The 12478-nt window shown below is 40.8% G+C and overlaps 1 protein-coding gene across 6 annotated transcripts in view; it reads right to left on the reverse strand.

Moving 5' to 3' along the window:
- The window catches only part of sh3glb2b (SH3-domain GRB2-like endophilin B2b), a 58909-nt gene extending 53896 nt beyond the window's left edge, over positions 1-5013 (reverse strand). For 3 of the 6 annotated variants that reach the window (XM_064943294.1, XM_064943293.1, XM_064943291.1), the window contains exon 1: positions 4864-5013. In XM_064943294.1, coding sequence (XP_064799366.1) covers positions 4864-4926 — 63 coding nt within the window. In that variant the 5' untranslated portion in view covers positions 4927-5013. The remainder of the gene's footprint in view (positions 1-4863) is intronic. The other 3 variants (XM_064943296.1, XM_064943292.1, XM_064943297.1) reach the window with 2 other exon arrangements.
- Between the last annotated feature and the right edge of the window lie 7465 nt (positions 5014-12478).

The following is a 12478-nucleotide window of genomic DNA, read 5'->3' on the forward strand; positions in this document are numbered from 1 at the left end:
AGAGAGAGAACTGTGAGGATAGCAGAGCGCAGAAGCTCCCTGAGTGACTGCTCTATAATTGTGCAGCAGCCACACTGGTAGTCCATCCGGCATCACAATACGTCTTGAGCTCCCTCATTCCATCTGGCATCACAAGACGTCTTGAGCTCCCTCATTCCATCTGGCATCACAAGACGTCTTGAGCTCCCTCATTCCATCTGGCATCACAAGACGTCTTGAGCTCCCTCATTCCATCTGGCATCACAAGACGTCTTGAGCTCCCTCATTCCATCTGGCATCACAAGACGTCTTGAGCTCCCTCATTCCATCTGGCATCACAAGACGTCTTGAGCTCCCTCATTCCATCTGGCATCACAAGACGTCTTGAGCTCCCTCATTATGACTAACCAATCACTTGAAGACTTTCACTTCTGCTCCACTGCAAAATGGCAACAAGAAGAAGAAGCCTATCATAAGGCTATAATAAATGTACCTTTGCTTGAAATACCACCTTATAAACACCCAACCCATTTCATACGTAGTACATTGAAATACATGCCATATCTACTCCTAAAAAGTACTACAACCACATCCCTAATAATGTGCTGACAATATCAAGCCATTTCAAAATCTATATTTTTTGGGCTACTAAGTGCATAATGTGGTTTGCCATCAGCCACAGAGCTAGTCTCACAGCACAGTCGGACTACATCAGACTTTCTTTCTATGCATTGGTGCAGTAAGGTTTATTTCTCACAGGGGGATTTTTGGCATGTGAAGACGGGAGCTGGAAATGGCATAAAAGGGCTGTTACAATGGCTGTCACTGGTAACCCAAATCCAAATCATCCAAACATAGGATAACGCTTCAGTGATTACCATTCTTACGGAATGGTAATATTTGGCCATATTTTCTTGTTCATGGATCACATGTGGTCGTCAACAGAGGTGACTGGTGAGAGTGAAACATCTGTTTCCTCTCGAGTGACCCTGCACTTTAGGTTGAATCACAGTCACTGATTGGTGGAGAAAGCCTGCCTCTTGCATTTCACACAGTAAAGCTGATACTACTACTAGCCATCTAAAGTGAGCTCTAAAAGTATTGTGACAGTGACATGTTGTTTTGGCTCTGTACTCCAGCACTTTGGATTTGAATGATACAATGACTATGAAGTACAGACTGTCAGCTTTAACTTGAGTTTTTTTTAATCCATATCGTGCAAAACATTTAGAAATTACAGCCCTTTTTGTACATAGACCCTTCATTTCAGGGGACAAAAAGATTTGGGACCAATTCACTTATATGTATATCAAAGTAGTCCAAAGTTTAGTATTTAGTCCCATATTCCTAGCATGCAATGATTACATCAAGCTTGTGACTCTACAAACTTGTTGGATGCATTTGCTGTTTGTTTTGGTTGCGTTACATATTATTTTGTGTCTAACAGAAATGAATGGTAAATAATGTAGTGTTATTTTGGAGTCACTTTGATTGTAAATAAGAATATAATGTTTCTAAACACTTCTACATTAATGTGGATGCTACCATGATTATGGATAGTCCTGAGTGAATCATGGATAATGATAAGTGAGAAAGTTACAGAAGCAGAAATATCATACCACCATTACAATAACTGAGAGGGTATAATATTTAAGCAATGAGGCATGGGGGGGTGTGATATATGGCCAATATACCACGGCTAAGAGTACCTGGATACAGTTCTTAGCGTGGTATATTGGCCATATACCACAAACCTGAAGTGTCTTATTGCTATTATAAACTGGTTACCATTGTAATTAGAGCAGTAAAAATAAATCTTTTCTCATACTCGTGGTATCACATGATGCTGTATTGTTCACTTGCTTTACCAAAACCTGTACAGTGTGGACTTGTTTGACCATTGAAAACCTACATTGCAGGCTATTCAATCCATTGGCAGCCATGTAAGCCCTGTGAAAACATCCAATTCCTAGAAGCCAGAGAAACACTAAATTCCAAATAGGCCTACTTAATACCACTCCAAGTTGAAAAAGTACTGAGAGTGCTAGCATACTAGTCCTGTTGTGGATCGCCTAATGATAATATATATTTTGTTTTAATTTGTCATTTAAACAGACATTTTTTAAACTTTTTTATAATCTAACTCACAACCCTGGCGCTGCAACAGCCATGCTCTACCAACTGAGCAACATAGTGGGATCGGTTTAATGGTAAATTGCACAGAAGGTCCAACTGAAATTTAACTTAACCCAACCCCTCGGAAAGACACACATACACAGTGTACTAAACATTAAGAACAACTTCCTAATGTTGAGTTGCGCCCCCCCCCCCCTTCATTGTGCCCCCAGAGCAGCCTCAATTCGTCAGTGCATGGACTAAACAAGGTAATATGCTGAAAACATTCCACACAGGGATGCTGGCACACACATGTTGAGCGTGAACAAAGCTCAAGCTTTTTTTTTAAATGTTTTTTAACCTGTCTCCTCCCCTTCATGTAGACAGATTGAAGAGGATTTAACAATTGACATCAATAGGGGATCATTGATTTCACATGGTCAGTCTATGTCATGGAAAGAGCAGGCATCCTTAATGTTTTGTACACTCAGTGTATATATACACAGTGCATTCAGAAAGTATTCAGACACCTTGACTTTTCCACATTTTGTTACGTTACAGCCTTACTCTAAAACGTATCACATTCTTGCTTTTCCTCATCATTCTACACACAATACCCCAAAATGACAAAGCAAAAACATGTTTTTAGAAATTTGGCAAATGGTTTAAAAAAATATCACATTTACACAAATATTCAGACCCTTTACTCAGTACTTTGTTGAAGCACCTTTGGCAGCGATTACAGCCTTGAGTATAATGCTACAAGCTTGGCACACCTGTATTTGGGGGTGTTTCTCCCATTCTTTTCTGCAGATCCTCTCAAACTGTTGGATGGGGAGATTTGCTGCACAGCTATTTTCAGGTCTCTCCAGAGATGTTTGATCAGGTTCAAGTCCGGGCTCTGGCTAGGCCACTCAAGGACATTCAGAGACCTGTCCCAAATCCACTCCTTCATTGTCTTGGCTGTGTGCTTAGGGTCTTTGTCCTGTTGGAAGGTGAACCGTTACCCCAGTCTGAGGTCCCGAGCGCTCTGGAGCAAGTTTTCATCAAGGATCTCTCTGTACTTTAATCTTTTTATCTTTCCCTTGATCCTGACTTGTCTCCCAGTCCCTGCCGCTGAAAAACATCTTCACAGCATAATGCTGCCACCACACTTCACCGTAGAGATGGTGCCAGGTTCTCCAGATGTGACACTTGGCATTCAGGCCAAAGAGTTCAATCTTGGTTTTATCAGATCAGAGAATCTTGTTTCTCATTGTCTTCGTCCTTTAGGTGCCAAAAGGCTTTTGGCAAACTCCAAGCGGGCGGTCATGTGCCTTTTACTGAGGAGTGATTTCAGTCTCTACCATAAAAGGCCTGATTGGTGGAGTACTGCACAGATGGTTGTCCTTCTGGAAGGTTCTCCCATCTCCGCAGAGGAACTCTGGAGCTTTATCAGAGTGACTATCAGGTTCTTGGTCACCCTTCTTCCCATCCGATTGCTCAGTTTGGCCAGGTGGCAAGCTCTAGGAAGAGTCTTGGTGGTTCCAAACTTCTCCATTTAAGAATGATGGAGGTCACTGTGTTCTTGGGGACCTTCAATGCTGCATAAATGTTTTGGTACCCTTCCCCAGATCTGTGCCGACACAATTCTGTCTCGGCGCTCTACGGACAATTCCTTCGACCTAATGGCTTGGTGTTTGCTCTGACATGCACTGTCAACTGTGGGACCTTGTATAGACAGGTGTGTCTATTCAAATCATGTCCAATCAATTGAATTTACCACAGGTGGTTGGACTCCAATCAAGTTGAAGAAACACCAAGGATGATCAAAGGAAACAGGATGCAGCTGAGCTCAATTTCAAGTCTCACATAAATAAGGTATTTTTCTGTGTTCTTTTTAATAAATTTGCAACAACAAAAAAACAATGTTTTGCTTTGTTATTATGTGGTACTATGTGTAGATTGGTGAGGGAAATCCATTTAGAATAAGGCTGTAATGTAACAAAATGTGGAAAAAGGGAAAAGGTCTGAATAATTGCCGAATGCACACACACTCATACAGGTTTTGGAGAGGGGGCTGTTGTTGTGGGGGGGTTAAATGCCTTGGTCAAGGGCACAATTGCAGGCAATGGCATCTAGGATTTGATACCCTTTGGTCCTGGGATTCAAACTGGCAACCCTCCGGGCTCGCCTCTCTAATCGCTAAACTACTGTACCTGCCGGATGACAGGGAAAAAGGTCAATCCTATGATTAGAATAGGACCAATGACTGAGGAATAAGACATAGGCTGCTACACATACCATTATTAGTCCCCACTCAATACAACATAATACAAAAAAAAATCGCCTTTTTTCAGTGAGGACTGCAATGACAACCAGTGGCATGATGCATAGAAATGTATAGCAAACAGGTCTAGTAGCCTGGCCCTACAATTCTCTGACAGGAGTGTAAAGTAGCGGTTAGAGGAGTCGCCGCCCCGTATCTTGGTGACCGTCACATGCAACCCTCGGCGCTACGGTCGAAAACAGACATAAATAATGGAGAAGGGCTTAACCAGAATTATCGGCTTACAATGACGTTAACGGTGAGAAAAACCTAAACGAAAAACATTCCCTATTCTTAAATATTTTTTAAGTAACCGTTTATATTTGGTGTTTGCAGCGTTATATGAGAAAGACGACCCATTACAATCCGTTTCGGAATAAGATAATTAGACTACGCACCTCGGTCAGAGCACGACAAAAACAATTATTCATGGGATTTTAAACAACACATTTGCTAAATACCTGGACTGCACGAGTGAAGAAGACTCCTGCATCAGAAGTAAGCTTTTTGAGATTGAAATCCATCGTATCAGAGTATGCACCGCTTCTTCGGCTTGTTACTGTCCCCTGCAAAGGGAGTCCTGTCGCGCAGATGCGATGATGTAGTACACAAACGCACAGCCTGGTCTCAGACTAGATGTAACATAGTAAATGTAAATCCGGGATGATGCAGTACACAAACACACAGCCTGGTCTCAAATTAGTATGATATGTTACATTTGGTATGGTTACAGAAGACAGAAGGTTACTTAAGAAATATTGAGTCTATTGACTGTGAATCCCCATCAAAATCTGTCAGTTTAAACTAGAGATATCAAGTTTTTTTTATTTGGGCTGCAGCTCAATCCATTGCATCCACTTATGTCCGCCTTCTGCATCTACTGTACGTACGGTGGGAGGTGGCTGAGCTACAGCGGTGTTTGTCAGAACATGAGACATCCCGCAAATCGGTCTTCTCACGAAAACATCTGTAGCATCCTAGCGGTCAACAAATGACTCAATAACAAGATGGTGTTCTCCGTTTTATTCTACGACCCCCACAAGTGTCACAGAACTTGTTTGAAGGTAGCCCATACAAACAAATGGAAGTATGGAGGAACAGTAGTTTTGTACCAACAAAAATAAAGGGTTAAATATGTGTCCAAAAAATATATATTAAAAAATGTATATATATTTCCTGGGCTTTCTTATATCTCCTAGATATAGACCTCTTTCTGTGTTTGCAAACATTACCGCACGAGGGGGATGCATGCAAGTTGGTGGAAGAACATAGGGGAGTTCTTATAAAACGCCAGCAGAAAAAGCTTCTATTTACATATTGCTTATGAGTACATTTCACGCTACTTTTGGATTATAATTGGATTTTAAGGCTCATATGAATGTTCTGTTTAATTTAATGTTTGTGTCATCATCGCAAATCAACTGCATTACACATAGAAAACACTTCAACTTCAACCAGTAAAATGTCTCTTTGGCTAGCTTTTGCTACATCTATGTCAATGAGTGTTAGCATTCTAGCTAACAACCGCTGCATCCAAAATAGTTATTTTGCAAAGATCACAACCAAATATAATCTTAGCGACTGTTCATGCAATAATTAGAACATCATTGTAAGCATATGAGAACACCAAACATTTATTTTGTTTAGAAGTAATAAAAACTTAAATCTCGGCTATGTTGAATGGGTGCAGATGGCAATGGCTTTCTTACTGCAGCCTAGAGTCTTGCCTAACGTCCGTGTTGTGTACTGGAAAGGGGTCTATAGGACAGACACTTCAAAACCATATTCCTTATGATGATGTATTTTTTACTGTCTTTTTTGCCATTTATGAATGTATTATACAATGTGTTTCTATGGGCTACAGTAGTAAAGGCTACATTCAATATTTTTACCAAATCATTTTGTAATTTTTGGGGCGGATACCTAAAGGGGTCATAAAATCTAAATCAAATAACTAAATGATACACAGTATGACCATCTTAAAAAAATTCCATATGCTAGCATAGTACCCCCCCCCCCAGTGGCTTAGACTTGGATTAAGGTAAGTTAAGGTGGTTGGATGGGTGGGTGGCCATTCAACATGAATGTCTAGCTACCTATCTTGCGTTTTTGAATCTCATCGTGGACAACTTTAGTATTTTAGCTAATTAGCTACTTTAACCCTAACCTTAACCCCTAACCTGTAATCTAGCTAACGTTAAACAGCTAGTTAACGTTAGCATTTGCCACCTAGCTAACACGAGCCACAACAAATTGGAATTCGTAACCAGTGCTTGACTTGGCCCGGAGCTGTCCGGAGCGTCGTACCGGCATCTTAAATGTTTTGAAAAGTAGCCTATTGCCGGCACAGATTCACACACCGAGGCAAAAAAAAGGTTGACCAAAGCGGAATGAAGGTGGGATCTGCATTGAATAGCAATGGAGAGTGGGCATTCATTTCCTGATTCTGCTTTGTTCAAGTTTATTTGCCGCTAGTCTGTGAATCTATGCGTGACAGTAGGCTGTTCAAGATTGCACACATTGAAAATGTTCCAGCCTAAATGCGCATGATGCGCTGTTCCAAATAGTCAAATTAGGGTTTGTAAGGTCATGAAAAGTTATGGAAATTAGTTTAATGACTTTGTTCATGTAATTCATGATCATTTAAATATTACCAATCACTTAAAAATCTACGTCAGCCATTTATCAGAATGACCCTTCAGTGCGTGTCTGCGTGCGTTGCGTGTGTGTCTGTAGGAGTGGGCCATTGCCAGAGGAGAGAGAGCACTACATTTCAGCAGCAGGTATAAAATAATGACAGACAACAGACTAACTAGCAGTTATCTCGCTAGTTAACTATAGCTAACTAGATACGTATCCATTTGATCCCTGATTCATTGAATGAGGGTATCATTTTATAAAGACAAAAGTATTTGGTTGTAATGTTGCAATATTTTACTGTATATCAAGAGTGGCAACCATCCTCCAGGGTAGCTACTTGGTATGCAGGCTTTTGTTCAAGCCCTGTACTAACTACATTTCTATTTTGTATTTATTAAGGATCCCCATTAGCTTTTGGTTCCAGCAACATTAAGGCAGTTATATACATTTGAAAACATTACATGACATTACATTTCATAGCACTTTACCCAATACATTTAGTGTGTTCCCTCAGGCCACTACTCCACTATCACATATTTACAATACAGCATCCATGTGTACATGTGTGTAGAGTGCGTGTCTTATCATGTGTATATGTGTCTGTGCCTGTGTGTGTGTGTGTGTCTCTTCACAGTCCCTGCTGTTCCATAAGGTGTATTTTTATCTATTTCTTAAATCTGATTCTACTGCTAGCATCAATTACCTGTAGAATAGAGTTCCATGTAGTCATCGCTCTATGTAGTACTGTGCGCCTCTCATAGTCTGTTCTTGACTTGAAGATTGTGAAGAGACCTCTGGTGGCATGTCTTGTGTGGTATGCATGGGTGTCTGAGCTGTGCTAATATTTTAAAAAGACACCTCTGTGCATTCAGCATGTCAACACTTCTTACAAAAACAAGTAGTGATGAAGTCTCTCTCCTCCACTTTGAGCCATGGGAGATTTACATGCATATTATTAATGTTAGCTCTCTGTGTAAGGACCAGCAGTGCTGCCCTGTTCTGAGCCAATTGTAATTTTCTAAGGTCCTTCTTTGTGGCACCTGACCACAAGACTGAACAGTAGTCCAGGTGATACAAAACTAGAGCCTGTAGAACCTGTCTTGTTGATAGTGTTGTTAAAAAGGCAGAGTAGCGCTTTATTATGGACAGACTTCTCCCCATCTTAGCTACTGTAGTATCAACATGTTTTGACCATGACAGTTTACAATCCAGATTTACTCCAAGCAGTTTAATCACCTCAACTTGCTCAATTTCCACATGATTTATTACAAGATTTAGTTGAGGTTTAGGATTTAGTGAATGATTAGTTGCAAATACAATGCTTTTAGTTTTTGTAACTTAGTCCTTTCCACCCACTCTGAAACTAACTGCAGCTCTTTGTTATGTACTGCAGTGATTTCACTCGCTGTAGTAGCTGACGTGCATAGTGTTGAGTCATCCACATACAGTGCCTTGCGAAAGTATTCGGCCCCCTTGAACTTTGCGACCTTTTGCCACATTTCAGGCTTCAAACATAAAGATATAAAGCTGTATTTTTTTGTGAAGAATCAACAACAAGTGGGACACAATCATGAACTGGAACGACATTTATTGGATATTTCAAACTTTTTTAACAAATCAAAAACTGAAAAATTGGGCGTGCAAAATTATTCAGCCCCTTTAAGTTAATACTTTGTAGGGCCACCTTAAATGTCGTTCCACTTCATGATTGTGTCCCACTAGTTGTTGATTCTTCACAAAAAATACAGTTTTATATCTTTATGTTTGAAGCCTGAAATGTGGCAAAAGGTTGCAAAGTTCAAGGGGGCCGAATACCTTCGTAAGGCACTGTACATAGACACATTGGCTTTACTCAAGGCCAGTGGCATGTCATTAGTGATTTTTTTTAAGTAAGGGGCCTAGACAGCTGCCCTGGGGAATTCCTGACTCTACCTGGATTATGTTGGAGAGGATTCCATTAAAAAACGCCCTCTGTGTTCTGTTAGACAGGTAACTCTTTATCCACAATATAGCAGGGGGTGTAAAGACATAACACATTTTTTCCATCAGTAGACTATGATCGATAATGTCAAAAGCCACACTTAGGTCTAACAAAACAACTCCCACAGTCTTTTTGTCATAAATGTTTCTCATCAGTCATCAGGCAATCATCAGTCATTCTGTGTAAATGTCATGCTTGTTGAATATCCTTCCCTATAAGTGTGCTGACAGTATGTTGTCATTTTGTTTACAGTAAAATAGTATTGTATTTGGTCAAACACATTATTTTCCAAAAGTTTACTAAGGGATGGTAACAGGCTGATTGGTTGGCTATTTGAGCCAGTAAAAGGGGCTTTAATATTCTTGGGTAGTGGAACTGTTTTTGCTTCCCTCCAGGCCTGAGGGCACACACTTTCGAGTAGGCTTAGATTGATTATGGCAAATAGGAGTGGCAATATCATCTGCTATTATCCTCAGTAATATTCCATCCAAGTTGTCAGACTCCGGTGGCTTGTCATTGTTGATAGACAAAAAAAAATATTAACTTCTTCCACACTCACTTTACGGAATTCGAAATTACAATGCTTGACTTTCATAATTTGATCAGTTATTCTTGGATGTGTAATATCAGCATTTGTTGCTGGCATGTAATGCCTGATTGCTACTCTTGCCAATGAAAAAAATCATTAAAGTAATTGGCCATTTCAGTAGGTTTTGTGATGAATGAGCTATCTAATTCAATGAGTTTGCCTTTTTGCCCAAAAAATTCATTTAACATGCTCCAAAGCTTTTTACTATCATTCTTTGTCATTTATCTTTGTTTCATAGTGTAGTTTCTTCTTCGTTTTATTCAGTTTCGTCACTTTGTCTCAATTTGCAGTACACTTGTGCTGCCGGACTTATTTGCCATTCCTTTTGCCTCATCCCTCTCAAACATACCATTTTTCAATTCCACATCAATCCAAGGGAATGTAACAGTTTTTACAGTAATTTTCTTAATGGTTGAATGCTTATTAGTAACTGGAATAAGCCATTTCATAAATGTGTCAAGTGCAGTGTCTGGTTGCTCCTCATAGTCCCCGCGATATGCACATTTTCGGGGAAGTCAGGAACCAATATACACAGTCAGTTAGGACAGCATAGCCTAGCTTTTTCAAATTGAATTTTGCATCCTGCAGCACTAATTCCAAAAGGTTTTGGGACTCTGTAAAAGCAGTGGAGAATAAGAGCACCTCCTCCCAGCTGCCCACTGCACTGAGACTAGGAAACACTGTCACCACTGATAAATCCACAATAATAAAGAATTTTAATAAGCATTTCTCTATGGCTGACCATGCTTTCCACCTGGCTACCCCAACCCCCGGCCACCTGCAGCAACTAGCCCAAGCCCTCCCTGATTCTCCTTCACCCAAATCCAGACAGCTGATGTTTTGAAAGAGCTGCAAATTCCGGATCCCTACACATTAGCTGGGCTAGACAATCTGGACCATCTCTTCCTAAAATGATCTGCCGCCATTGTTGCAACCCCTATTACTAGTCTGTTCAACCTCTCTTTTGTATCATCTGAGATTCCTCCCCTTCTTCACTCTAGGCACAAACTGTTACAGACCTATAACCATCCTGCCCTGCCTTTCTAAAGTCTTTGAAAGCTAAGTGAACAAACAGATCACCAACCATTTAGAATCCCACCGTACCTTCTTCACTATGCAATCCAGTTTCTGAGCTGGTCATGGGTGCACCTCAGCAACGCTCAAGGTCCGAAACAATATCATAACCACCATCGATAAGAGACAACACTGTGCAGCAGTATTGATCGACCTGGCCAAGGCTTTTGACTCTGTCAATCACCACATTCTTATCGGCAGACTCAACAGCCTTAGTTTCTCTAATGACTGCCTCGCTTGGTTCACCAACTACTTCTCAGATAGAGTTCAGTGTGTCAAATCGGAGGGCCTGTTGTCCGGACATCTGGCAGTCTCTATGGGGGTGCCACAGGGTTCAATTCTCGGGCCGACTCTTTTCTCTGTATATGTCAATGATGTCACTCTTGCTGCGGGTGATTCTTTGATCCACCTCTACGCAGATCACACGATTCTGTATACATCTGGCCTTTCTTTGGAAACTGTGTTAACAAATCTCCAAACGAGCTTCAACGCCATACAACTCTCCTTCTGTGGCCTCCAACTGCTCTTAAATGCAAGTAAAACTAAATACATGCTCTTCTCCCAAATCGCTGCCCACACCCACCCGCCCGTCCATTATCACTACTCTGGATGGTTCTGACTTAGAATATGTGGGAAACTACAAATACCTAGGTGTCTGGTTAGACTGTAAACTCTCCTTCCAGACTCACATTAAGCATCTCCAATCCCAAATTAAATCTAGAATCGGCTTCCTATTTCACAGCAAAGCATCCTTCACCCATGCTGCCAAACATATCCTCATAAAACTGACTATCCTACCGATCCTTGACTTCGGCAATGTCAAAATAGCCTCCAAAATAGGCCAACAAATATTCTTTACATCAACAACATAGGAATCACTACAAAAATGATTGTATACACAATATTAGGCCCAGCCCTTGGAACTTTGATTTTCCTAGATATGGCTACTATATTTTGATCACTACATCTGATGGATCTGGATACTGCTTTCAAGCAAATTTCTGCAGCATTAGTAAAGATGTGATCAATACACTCTACTCAGCAAACTGGATGCAGTCTATCACAGTACCATCCGTTTTGTCACCAAAGCCCCATATACTACCCATCACTGCGACCTGTATGCTCTCGTTGGCTGGTCCTCGCTACTCATTTGTCGCCAAACCCACTGGCTCCAGGTCATCTATAAGTCTTTGCTAGGTAAAGCTCCGCCTTATCTCAGCTCGCTAGTCACCATAGCAACACCCACCCATAGCATGCGCTCCAGCAGGTATATTTCATTGGTCATCCCCAAAGCCAACACTTACTTTGGCCACCTTTCCTTCCAGTTCTCTGCTGCCAATGACTGGAACGAACTGCAAAAATCACTGAAGTTGGAGACATATAATCTCCCTCACTAACTTTAAGCTTCAGCTGTCAGAGCAGCATACCGGTCGATGCAGCTGTACCAACCAACTACCTACCTCATCCCCATATTTGTTTTTGTTTTTCTGCTCTTTTGCACACCAGTATTTCTACTTACACATTCTCTTCTGCTCATATATCACTCGAGTGTTAATTGCTAAATTGTAATTACTTCGCCACTATGGCCTATTTATTGCCTTACCTACTTACTTCATTTGCACACACTGTATACTGCTTTTTCTATTGTGTTATTGACTGTACGTTTGTTTATCCCATATGTAACTCTGTGTTGCTGTTTTTGTCGCACTGCTTTGCTTTATCTTGGCCAGGTCACAGTTGTAAATGAGATCTTGTTCTCAACTGGCCTACCTGGTTAAATAAAGGTGAAATA

Source organism: Oncorhynchus masou, chromosome 28 (assembly GCF_036934945.1).
Source record: "Oncorhynchus masou masou isolate Uvic2021 chromosome 28, UVic_Omas_1.1, whole genome shotgun sequence".
Lineage (NCBI taxonomy): Eukaryota > Metazoa > Chordata > Actinopteri > Salmoniformes > Salmonidae > Oncorhynchus > Oncorhynchus masou.